Source organism: Hyperoodon ampullatus (assembly GCF_949752795.1).
Source record: "Hyperoodon ampullatus genome assembly, chromosome: 2".
NCBI classification, from domain to species: Eukaryota; Metazoa; Chordata; class Mammalia; order Artiodactyla; family Ziphiidae; genus Hyperoodon; species Hyperoodon ampullatus.
In genome coordinates, this window is record NC_136915.1 from 161,184,364 (window position 1) to 161,197,352 (window position 12,989).

At 37.1% G+C, this 12,989-nt stretch overlaps 1 protein-coding gene across 2 annotated transcripts in view; it reads right to left on the reverse strand.

Moving 5' to 3' along the window:
- Positions 1–685: 685 nt before the first annotated feature.
- The window catches only part of CEP350 (centrosomal protein 350), a gene marked incomplete at its 5' end in the record, with an annotated part of 126,533 nt that continues 114,229 nt past the window's right edge, over positions 686–12,989 (reverse strand). For both annotated transcript variants that reach the window (XM_079726989.1, XM_079726990.1), the window contains 2 exons: positions 686–868; positions 8,600–8,728. In XM_079726989.1, coding sequence (XP_079583115.1) covers positions 710–868; positions 8,600–8,728 — 288 coding nt within the window. In that variant the 3' untranslated portion in view covers positions 686–709. The remainder of the gene's footprint in view (positions 869–8,599; positions 8,729–12,989) is intronic.

The following is a 12,989-nucleotide window of genomic DNA, read 5'->3' on the forward strand; positions in this document are numbered from 1 at the left end:
CTTCAGTTGGGGCACTTCTTTGTTTTCATGCTCACAGAGAAAAAACTAAGAATAATGCAAAAGTTTAAAATTCTTTAGATGGTGCTCAGGAAGCAAGGCTACCACTGATGTCTGTTAACTTGAGAGTCCACTTGGTGCTGCTCAATTGCAATAATGGAAGAAAATGGTCTTCAAAACTAAATGAAATGAACTCCACAATGGGAAATAGGCACACATTACTAAACTTGCCTATCTGAAAGTAGTTCAGGGTTTAATACTGTTTAGAGACTATAATGTCCATTTATGACTTTCATGGTACAAACCAAGATTACATTTCAAAAATGGTATGATGCACATCTATATACCTCTCTTGCTTGACTTCAGACTCAAGGAAGTGATACCCTAGTCTAAGCTAAGAGGTAAGTCTGGTGTTTTCAGCCCTCATCTGAGGCCCAGTAGGGATGCTAACAAGAGGTGTAGGATTATACTGTGTGTCAACATCAGACCCTGCCCACCGAAAACAACCAATTATTCCAGTGGACAGTCTCTAAAGGCAAAGGCTGTAATACCAGATATACCTCATTGTCCCATGAACTCCAAACCAGTAGTCTTTAAGAACAGGTACAAGGTCCAGAAGCACTCTTGCTATGACGGAGATGGGGTGTGTATCAGGATGCAGAAAGGCCCAGGACTCATATTAGCACTCAGTGTTCGATTTATTTGCAAGATGTCACACAAGTAGCATTCTCCCCTGTTTTTCACTGATCTGATTCAGAACATCAACAGTATCTCTGATCAAGGTCTCAAAGATCCCATCAGCTAGCTGCATCTTCACACACAACTCATCCTCATCATAGTTTACCCACTGTGCCTCCTCCTCGTGGAGCTCCTGTACCTAGAATTTAGAAAACAGAAAGGTTAGAATAATCACTGTCACACAAAAGCTAGGAATCAATGATATTCACTAACTTTGCAACCCCATGCGTCGGACTACAACCCAAGAAAATAAGTCAGAGAAAAAAAGTTAATTTATATGATGATATCAATGCCCTTTTAAAGCTGCAAGAAGTTTGAAAAAACTCAACTGTCGAATAAAAACTGGCTTCAAATCTGTCAACCTTGACAATATTCCAGTATTTTATAGATATTAAGGATTACAAGTATGTTGTCTCTGTCAACATAGAAGAATGCGTAGAAGAATGCAAATGTTCAGACATATGGATTTACAATTATAAAATGCATACATCCAAAGACAATAGTAGATATGATTCTGGGGTATGTATATAAATGAGTAAAATTTCATATTCGTTGGAGTTTTTAGTTTTTTTGGCCACACTGCGCAGCTTGTGGGATCTTAGTTCCTTGGGCAGGGACTGAACCCAGGCCTCAGCAGTGAAAGTGCCAAATCCTAACCACTGGACTGCCAGGGAATTCCCCCCCACCCCCCATTTTTTTTGGCATTGGAGTATTCTTTAAATGTACTATTGCTTAAGTTTATTTTAAAAGTCACTGTTATATTACATTTTATATAAAATGCTCTTTTTGCATTTTCAGATTTGGGGATTCTTAAGGTAAACCAAAGGAATCAAATTAGAATGAACTGCCCAAGATGTTTTGCTTGTTTACAATAAATTAAAAACTACTTATAAGAGAAACATGTTAGACTTATTGTATGTAATGATATTGTGAGTGAGATGGGAGACCAGGTGGAGATAGTAGATTGTAAACCCTGCTTTAGTCACAAATTCAGCAAAGTTAATTGCTGTGTCAAGGGTCTCTAACCAAAAGTCTAACTTGGCAAAAAGCCATGTGACAACAAGCTCCTAACTTGCACTTATCACAAGTTCCTCTTGAAAAAGGCAGCGGAAGTGAAGAGGGGAACCTGTGCTCTGATTTCTGGCACGAGGAAACGAGAAGACTCTTGGATGAGAGGCCACACCATTCTGGAGTGTGGGAGAGCAGTGCTGCCAGACATGCACCCTTGGTTAGGGTTGACAGGTATGTGGCAAGGCGGCTGCCACATTCTTTCTCCTTGGTGAGGCTGCTTGAAGCCTATATAAAATATCCCTTTCTTTGTTCCCTAATGCGTGCTCCCTGGACAGAAATACCACCAAAAAGGGTGATATGGTCAAATAAGTTTTAGAAATCTCCCTCTGGGAGTTTCACAATGTATATCAGTCTATTCTAAACAGAAGTCCACCAGTAGAGGAACTTGATTAATTCAGAGCTTCCTGTATGTATCTGGTCAAAGAATCAAATTGTGTGGCTATATAAGAAATATTATTAAGATACAAAGGAACTGGTGTTCTTCTCTTATGAACAATACCATAGGCAACAGCCTAATGCAACACTTCTCAACCTGGTGCTGAGGGAGAATCACATTCTGGAAAAGCTAATAATAAGTGTGTCCCCTATAAAAGATCTCTTATCTCCCATGAATTTGTTTATCTGTTCAAATAAAGTTGCACAGCTTTCCTTTTTCTAAGTTCTCTCAGCCTTATTATTAAATTTGTTCCTTGAACAATTTCCTACGCAATAATAAAATTTAGGAAACACTGTCCTAATGTAATCATTTTTGCCCTTACAGCAGGAACATATGCTCAGGACATTATCCATTATATCTCTCAGTGAAGCCGTGATGAGTCCGCACTGTGCCTCATCAGTATAGCAAAAGCTTTGCTCCTCTGTAAGAACAGGAATTATTTCCCTCCCAGCCAGTAAGAACATCGTGTTTTCCTTTTTTCTTTGGCCATCAGAAAGCACAAAGCCCAGTTTGCAACCTCAACTGTGGCAACTGAGAGATCTCACAACCTGCAAATATGCCTCCATTTTCTTCTGGTTTTGGGAATCTATTCTATTCAATCACACACTTCCCTTGCTGCTGCTCCTTAATATGTATGTGTGTATGTATGTAAATTAATATGTATTATATATAAATAATTAAATTAAAAAGTCAGTCTAACTTTTTTTTTTTTTTGGACAGGGTATTAGGCTGGTAGAAAAGAGAAAAGTGGTAAATAGAATGTGGCCAGATTTCAGCAAGCATATGTCCTTTCACCATACCCCTGTGAACAAGATGGTGAAGTAGAGACAGGTCAGTTAGGTGGATGTGCACTTTTTTGGACTGAAGGACAAGACAACTATCAACCTGGAAGGAAGTTTCTGCCTGGAAGACTCAAGAGCTTTTTCCTCTGTGCTCCCAATCTATCTTGTTCATATTCCATCGTAGTAATTATCCTACAGAATTTTGTATTCTGTGCATCTGTTCTCCCGCTAGGCTGTGGGATTTCTTTTTATTTATAATTTCCCAGTGGCCAGGACAGTGCAAATAGAAGGTGTTAAATAAATATCTGGCATATCGTTTTTTAGTGAGTGTTTTATGGCTGTCTTTGGCTCTGCTGAGTTCATCATTTTTAGCAATGACCTAGATGAAGGCAGGTACCTCAATTTTAGAGCTGACGTGAAAGCTGGGAAACACAATAGCTATGTTAAAAGAAAGAACCTAAAAATGTGTTGTCCTGCGCGTCCGGAGCCTGTGCTCCGCAACGGGAGAGGCCACAGCAGTGAGAAGCCCGCGTACCGCAAAAAAAAAAAAAAAATGTGTTGATAAGCTTGGAATGATGGGCCAAATTTAACAAAAAGAAGGAATAAAATAAGGTCCTGTACTTGGATCAAAAAAATAACCACAAAAGCACAGGTTGAGATTTGGGTCTTAGAATTTTTCCAAGCTTTTGTGAGTCCCATGAGAATGGTATAGCTAAAAATAAAACGAACGTGATTATAAACTGCATTCATCAAAGGATAGTATCTAGAAAAAAGAAGGTTATGTGACTGTACTAATTAAGCAATAACACAAGATATTACAGGCATACCTCAGAGATATTGTGGGTTCACTTCCAGACCAGTGCAATAAAGCAAATATCGCAATATAGCTAGTCACACAAATTTTTTGGTTTCTCAGTGCACGTGAAAGTTACGTTTACACAATACTGTAGCCTATTAAGTGTGCAACAGCATTATGTGTAAAAATCAATGTACATACCTTAATTAAAAAACACTTTATTGTTAAAAAATCTAACCGTTATCTGACAATGCAGGATTGCTACAAACCTTCAATTTGTTAAAACAAACAAAAAAAACCCTGCAGTAGCTAGGAAGCACAATAAAGCAAAGTGCAATAAAATGAGGTATGCCTGTATATTGTCAATTCTGAGCAGTGTATTTAAGGAGGGACACTGACAAAGAGCTAAAGCTGATGAGGTTGAAAGGGGCTCAAAAAAATGCTATCAGACAACAGGAGAGAATATCAATGTTTAATAGGGAGAAAAAGACTGATGAAACATTACAGCCGCTTCAAAGGCATGTAGGAAGAATTAAAATTGTTATGTAAAGCCTTAAAGCCGTAAAAGCAAATTATAATTCATTACGTGAAAACCAATTTAGGCTTAATATGAGAAAGAACTTATCAACAGTAAGTAAAAACTCAGGAGCTGTTGAGTACCTTATCAGATCTTAATCTGTAAAGGAGATTCAATCATTAGCTAGGTAGTTTCACTGCAGGATTTGTCATTTTAAATGCAATTCTACCTACAGTAGGGAGATTTCCCAAGGCTACTGTATACAAAGGATATACAAAGATTGGTCTAATTACTTCTACTCATTCCACATCATATATACTTTGAGAATACATCGCTAAAAATAGCCCATATTCTTAGCCAACTTAACATGTAAATTAACCAATATCTTTGTGAAGTGGTAAGGGGATAGTAAAGGAGAACTAGAGCCAAAAGAAGATTTCTCTTCTTTTTTGGCCAACAGAGGCCTTTAACACCTAAAAAACACATTCTTTGTATTTTACTCACCTCAAATAATGCCTAAAGACACACAGACTGATTAGGGACTTTCCTAGTCCAAGCAACAACAGCTAAATTATACATTTCTTAATCTGGAAAAAGCAACTGTTTATTATGAAATATTAAATATAATAGGTTATCATGTTAGAATTGTTTTAGAAGGGCAATTGATATTCAGTTTGAGGCCAACCCCTCCACTTGCATGGATTCCATCTGTGTCTATTCAGGAACACTGCTCCAGCAGTTCTCCTTTCTTCTCTGTATCATCACAATTTTTTCCTATCGGCGTATCTCTTTCAAGCTAAAAGAGCCCTTCTCTTGTTACCATTTCCCTCCATTTTTCTCTTCACAAAAAAACTCGTTTTAAGTGTCCAATTTTGCTCTCCTTAATTTGTCTTTCATTCTCTCTTGAAACCTACTCAAATCAAGCTTTTACCTTATCCATGCCACAAAAACTACCTGTATTGATGTTAAGATCAACAAAGACCTCCACATTGCTAAATCCAATGGTAAATTCTCAGTCGTTATCTTACTTGACCAATGAGCAGCACTTGACACAGGTAATTCATTTTTCCTCCTTGAAACACTTTCACCTGGCTTCCAGGACCTCACACTCTCCTGGTTCTACCCCATCGGCTGCTCCTTAGTCTCTGTTGGTTCCTCCTCACCTTCTTAACTCTCGAAACATTGGAATTTGTCAAGAAGCAGTCCTTGGACCTCCTCTCTATTGGTCTACACTCTCCTTCATGGCTTTGACTACCATCTATATGTTCACCACTCCTGAATTCACATCTCCAGCCTACCTCTCTTGCCTGAGCTCCAGGCTCATATATCTAATAGCCTACTCAGTATCTCCATTTGGATGTTTATTAGACATTTCAAATTTAATACATTCAAAACAGAACTCTTGATGTTCCTTCCAAACCTGCTTCTCTCAGTCTTCCTCAAATCAGCAAAAGGCAATTCCCTTCCTCAGCGACTCACACCAACCCGATGGGGTTATTCTTAATACCTCTCTCTCTTATATTCCACATTCGATTTATCAGCAGTTCTGTTGTTCTATTTTGAAAACTGTTCTCACCATCTCCAATACCACCAAACTGGTCTTAGCCACTACTATCACTTGCCTGGATTATGACAATATACTCCTGGCCTCCTTACTCCCACCTTTGCTTCAGTCTATCCTCAACGCAGCAGCCAGAGGGGTCCTGTTAAAATGTAAGTCAAATCACCCCAGTATTCCCTTATTCCCTCTCTCTGTATCTACTTTTCTTACTTATCTGTCTCCTTAACTAGAGCAAAAGCTCCTTGAGTTTTGTCTGTTTTGTTACATAATTCTACAATGACTGCTATATTTCCACAAAAAATAAAATGGAATAAATTTATTAAAAAATGATATAAAATAAAGGAACATTTAAAAACAAGGAAAAACATCCACGTTTAATTAAGCAAAAACAATCAGAATACAAAAGAGACTATGATCCCAAATGATTAAAAAAAAATTCTCAGTATAAAAAGAAACTCTAAGTCTATATATCAAAATAATTAAGAGTTATCTAGGTGGTAAGGTTGTCATGATTATTTTCTTTTGACTAATCAGTATTTTAAATTTTCTAAAATGAGAATGATTATTTTAAAATAAATGATTTTTAAAACGCATTTGAAATTTCTATTTTTGAGACCCTTTTCTTTTGTATTAGTGGCAAAATTTTTGTTTTATGTGTCATGAAAATTGTTGTTTTAAATCTCAATCTCTCTAAAATGTACAAGCATTAGAATATCCAAATGCCAGAGGTGGCTAAATCTAATAGTAGGAAGGGTGACCAGTTTATTTAGCATTTCTTGTTAATAATTAACTCAAGTTGCTAACAGTATCATTTCACTAAACATTAAGAAGAGTGAACTCATGAAAAAAGTTACATAGGCCCAGGTATTTCAACTCACTCTCCAGCCACAATGACATTTCATTTCCATGCTCCTTCCCATTTCAGGTCTTCGCACGTGTAGTCTCCTCTCCCTGAATTGCTCTTCTCTCTATCACGGAACTCAGTTAATGCTTATTCATCTTTAAGATCTCAGCTCAGCTGTCACTTCCTCAGGGAAGCCTTTCCTGACCATCCTCATCAGATCAGTTTCCTCCATATGCTTTTACAACAGCTCCCTATTCTTCTATTTTTATCATTTAATTTATCATTACACACTTGTATAAATTATATATTAATGGCTAGCTTCTGCCAGCAAACTGTAAATCCATGAAGGCAGGGTCTATGTCTATTTTGCTTACTATTGTAACATCAGTCCTTAATTAGCACAATTCTTGACTAAATGCATGCACAGAGATGATTTATAGGGATTATGATCAATTCAACTGATAGTAGGGTAAATGAATGTCTCTTGATGTGCTTTTTTCTTTAATTCCTTAAAAAGTGGAAGAAGTAACATCTTGGTAATTAATAATAACTCAAACTCTAAGCTATTGTAGAAATATGAGAGCAAGTCCACCTTGAGAGGCCAAGATCTATGAAGAACTAATTGGTTAAAGTCCTGGCTCTTACTTGCTGGGCAAGTCACTTAATATCTTTGAATCTAAACTTCCTCATTTGTAAAACAGTAACATTAGTCCATCCTACCTCATACAATTATTGTGAGGATCAAATAAGACATGAGAAAGAATGTTTAACAAATGTTTATCTAGTAAAGTTATTACTGAGTAAATGAAGCACTAGAAAGGTACATACTTGGGGAAAACTGATAAATTTAAGCATTGCAGTTTTTTTCATGATATGAATATAAATATAGGTAAGATATAAAGTCCAGAGAGAAAATATCTGGAAATAAACCTGAATCAATTAACATCTGAGTTTCCTAAGGTCTGCTACTACTTAACATCTTAACATTCTTTTAGGGAAGAAAGAATAAAAGACCTTTTTTCCCCCTTCCTTTTTTCTTTTTTTTGGTGTTGTTGTTTGATAGGCATTTTTCTAATGCTAGAAAATATATTGCAAATTAGAATAAATCCTATTCAGATAAAGTTCTGGATAATAATGATGATGAAATAACAGCTAATATGCAGGGCACTATTCTATACACATATATAAATACTCATTTAATTCTCTTAATAATTTTATCAGGTAGGTACTATTTTTTTTTTTTTTTTGCGGTACACGGGCCTCTCACTGTTGTGGCCTCTCCCAGTTGCGGAGAACAGGCTCCGGACATGCAGGCTCAGCGGCCACGGCTCACGGGCCTAGCCGCTTCGCAGCACGTGGGATCTTCCCGGACCGGGGCACGAACCCGTGTCCCCTGCATCGGCAGGCGGACTCTCAACCACTGCGCCACCAGGGAAGCCCCAGGTAGGTACTATTATATCATCTTCATTTTGCAGATAGGAAAATGCGGCACAAAGAGGTTAATCTGTCCAAGATTACACACCAAGTAAAGTGCCAGAACAGGGATTTAAACTCAGGTAGTCTGGCCCTAGTCTACACTGGTCTCTTCAATTCAGAACCTTAAGTTTGCTTCCACTCAACTTTTTATTTCTCAAGTTCTCCACACCCACAAAAATACTGTTAAGTTAAATATTCATCTACTGAATTTAAAAGAAAGCAATTTCCAAAACTAAGGGGCAGAAAGAAATGCAGCAAACAAGGGCTTTAAGAATTTACTGTCATAGACTTAAGATCAATTATATTCCCTTTCCTTTAAAAATCTAACTACATTCTGATTTTGGAAAAGATGGTCAAAATAAAAATAGTTCAGTTTTATACACTGACCAGGATATGATCCACTCGGTCTCTTTTCTTTCTTCCAAATTTTATCATTTTCTGCCAATCTGTTTTGTGGTTTGGCTCCTTTTTAAGACTGAACAGCTTGAGTACTTCGGTTGCTATGAAGTTCTGTGAAAATAAGTGAAATGAATGAAACACAAACAACAAAGTTCTTGAGATTTAGTGCTTATAATGCAGTAAACAGATTTTTGTTAAGAATACAATATTTATAAAAAAATCATACAAACTTCTTCCACTTACAATTCCACTTAGCAATTTGAAGAGAAAAGTGTTCCCAAATGCTCAGACTTTATTCACTTAAAGAATTTTTGTTTCTACACAACATAAAAAAAAAAAAGTAAAACCCATTGATGAATCTGCAAAGAAAAATCACTTTAGAATACCCTCTACCCAAAAACCACCATTAGCTAACTTCAAGCTGGCAAAACTACAAAAGAAAGTATAAAAGAAATCTCTGAACCTGAAACATGAGCAAAGTACAAGGCTTGGGCTGGGATAGCTTATTTTGAAGCACCAAGTTTCGAATATGTTATATTAAAAAATTATTAATCAACACTTCAGTATGAGAAGCATGGTAATTTCACTGCTAACAATATTTGAACTATCGCCCCTAAAAGAAACTTTACAAAATGCTATAGCAATATTAAAATTGGAAGGCAGCATCATTGTGTGTTATAATGATGTATGCATTCTGATGAATGCTGGTATATATTATGTACCTTGTCTTATTTCAGTGTATTTGTTCTTTGTTATTAATAAAATAATGGGTTATTACTTTTTATGGTTCTTCTATTAAAAAAAGTCTTAATAGGGGAAACAACACATTTATGAATTAGAATCATTTGAGAGATTCTCAAACTACCAATGTCCTCCAAACCACACCACTCCCCACCTACACACACACACACACACACACACACACACACACACACACGCATTCAAGGATGTATGAACTGCTGAGGGCTGAAAGGAATGAAGTGCACCAGTGTTTTGAAAAAGCTCCTTAGGTGGTTCTGATGCTCCATTCCTCAAAGTTGAAAATCATTTTAAAAGTTGTTTTTTTAAAATTTATCAAGTCAATCTTTGAAAACTTTTTTTTTCCTGCTGACTTTACTCTAAGCAAGGGTCAGCAAACTTTTTCTGTGAAGGACCACACTGTAACTATTTCAGGCTTTGTGGGCCATATGGTCTCTGTTGCAACTACTCAACTCTGTTGGTGTAGTAGGAAAGTAGCCATGGACAATATATAAGTAACTAGGTGTGGCTATGGTCCAATACAACTTTATTTTTAAAAACATGTGGTGGGCTGGATTTGGCCTGTGGGCTCTAGTTTGCCTACCCTCGATGTAAGCATACATTATATCTCATAAATGTCTGCTGGCATTCTGTCAGTACAAAATACTTCTAAAAGCTTTCTATAGTTAAGACTGTATTATATATTTCAAAGTTGCTAACAGAGGAGATCTTAAAAGCTCCCACCACAAGAAAAAAAAACAACTGTAACTATCGTATGTGTGGTGATGGATGTTAACCAGATTTACTGTGATGCTCTTTTCACAATATATACAAAGATCGAATCCTGAAACTAATGTTACATGTCAATTATATCTCAAGAAAAAAAAGATTAAATTGCTTAGACAATGCCTCCCCTCACATTATATACCAGAATAATGTATATGTTCCTTTAATGTATTTTGAAAGTCCACATATACTACTGGATGATGTAAGAAAATATATCAGTAAGATAAGTAATTGGAGGTATATTCTCTGGGGGGAAAAAAAGCTTCTTATGATCAAATGAGTTTGAGAATCATAACTCTAGAGTCTTGCTACTCAAAATGATCCTAGGATCAGCAACATCAGCATCACTTGGAAGCTTGTTAGAAATGCAGAATTTTCAGTCCTACTCCAGATCTACTCAGTAAGGAATCTGCATTTTACCAAAATCCCCAGATGACTCAGATGCACATTAAAGTTTGAGAGGCACTGCAATGAAAATATAACCTTTGCTATATTTTAAAAATAGCTGAGGGCCTCCCTGGTGGCGCAGTGGTTGAGAGTCCGCCTGCCGATGCAGGGGATACGGGTTCGTGCCCCGGTCTGGGAGGATCCCATATGCCGCGGAGCGGCTGGGCCCGTGAGCCATGGCTGCTGAGCCTGCGCGTCCGGAGCCTGTGCTCCGCAACGGGAGAGGCCACAACAGTGAGAGGCCCGCATACCACAAAAAAAAAAAAAAAAAAAAAAAAATAGCTGAATAGGCAGAGAGATTTCCACCAATGTGACTTTTTTTTTTTTACATCTTTACTGGAGTATAATTGCTTTACAATGGTGTGTTAGTTTCTGCGTTACAACAAAGTGAATCAGTTATACACATACATATGTTCCAATATCTCTTCCCTCTTGCGTCTCCCTCCCACCCTCCCTATCCCACCCCTCTAGGTGGTCACAAAGCACCGAGCTGATCTCCCTGTGCTATGCGGCTGCTTCCCACTAGCTATCTATTTTATGTTTGGTAGTGTATATATGTCCATGCCACTCTCTCACTTTGTCACAGTTTACCCTTGCCCCTCCCCATATCCTCAAGTCCATTCTCTAGTACGTCTGTGTCTTTATTCCTGTCTTACCCCTAGGTTCTTCATGACATTTTTTTGTTCTTAAATTCCACATATATGTGTTAGCATATGGTATTTGTCTTTCTCTTTCTGACTTACTTCACTCTGTATGACAGACCTAGGTCCATCCACCTCATTACAAATAGCTCAATTTTGTTTCTTTTTATGGCTGAGTAATATTCCATTGTATATATGTGTCACATCTTCTTTATCCATTCATCCGATGATGGACACTTAGGTTGTTTCCATCTCCTGGCTATTGTAAATAGAGCTGCAATGAACATTTTGGTACATGACTCTTTTTGAATTATGGTCTTCTCAGGGTATATGCCCAGTAGTGGGATTGCTGGGTCATATGGTAGTTCTATTTGTAGTTTTTTTAAGGAACCTCCATACTGTTCTCCATAGTGGCTGTACCAATTCACATTCCCACCAGCAGTGCAACAGTGTTCCCTTTTCTCCACACCCTCTCCAGCATTTATTGTTTCTAGATTTTTTGATGATGGCCAATCTGACTGGTGTGAGATGATATCTCATTGTAGTTTTGATTTGCATTTCTCTAATGATTAATGATGTTGAGCATTCTTTCATGTGTTTGTTGGCAGTCTGTATATCTTCTTTGGAGAAATGTCTATTTAGGTCTTCTGCCCATTTTTGGATTGGGTTGTTTGTTTTTTTGTTATTGAGCTGCATGAGCTGCTTGTAAATTTTGGAGATTAATCCTTTGTCAGTTGCTTCATTTGCAAATATTTTCTCCCATTCTGAGGGTTGTCTTTTGGTCTTGTTTATGGTTTCCTTTGCTGTGCAAAAGCTTTGAAGTTTCATTAGGTCCCATTTGTTTATTTTTGTTTTGTATTTCCATTTCTCTAGGAGGTGGGTCAAAAAGGATCTTGCTGTGATTTATGTCATAGAGTGTTCAGCCTATGTTTTCCTCTAAGAGTTTGATAGTTTCTGGCCTTACATTTAGGTCTTTAATCCATTTTGAGCTTATTTTTGTGTATGGTGTTAGGGAGTGATCTAATCTCATACTTTTACATGTACCTGTCCCGTTTTCCCAGCACCACTTACTGAAGAGGCTGTCTTTTCTCCATTGTATACTCTTGCCTCCTTTATCAAAGATAAAGTGACCATATGTGCTTGTATTTATCTCTGGGCTTTCTATCCTGTTCCATTGATCTATATTTCTGTTTTTGTGCCAGTACCATACTGTCTTGATTACTGTAGCTTTGTAGTATAGTCTGAAGTCAGGGAGCCCGATTCCTTCAGCTCAGTTTTTTGTTCTCAAGATTGTTTTGGCTATTCGGGGTCTTTTGTGTTTCCATACAAATTGTGAAATTTTTGTTCTAGTTCTGTGAAAAATGCCAGTGGTAGTTTGATAGGGATTGCATTCAATCTGTAGATTGCTTTGGGTCGTAGAGTCAGTTTCACAATGTTGATTCTTCCAATCCAAGAATATGGTATATCTCTCCATCTATTTGTATCATCCTTAATTTCTTTCATCAGTTTCTTATAATTTTCTGCATACAGGTCTTTTGTCTCCTTAGGTAGGTTTATTCCTAGCTATTTTATTCTTTTTGTTGCAGTGGTAAATGGGAGTGTTTTCCTGATTTCACTTTCAGATTTTTCATCATTAGTTATAGGAATGCCAGAGATTTCTGTGCACTAATTTTGTATCCTGCTACTTTACCAAATTCATTGATTAGCTCTAGTAGTTTTCTGGTAGCATCTTTAGGATTCTCTATGTATAGTATCATGTC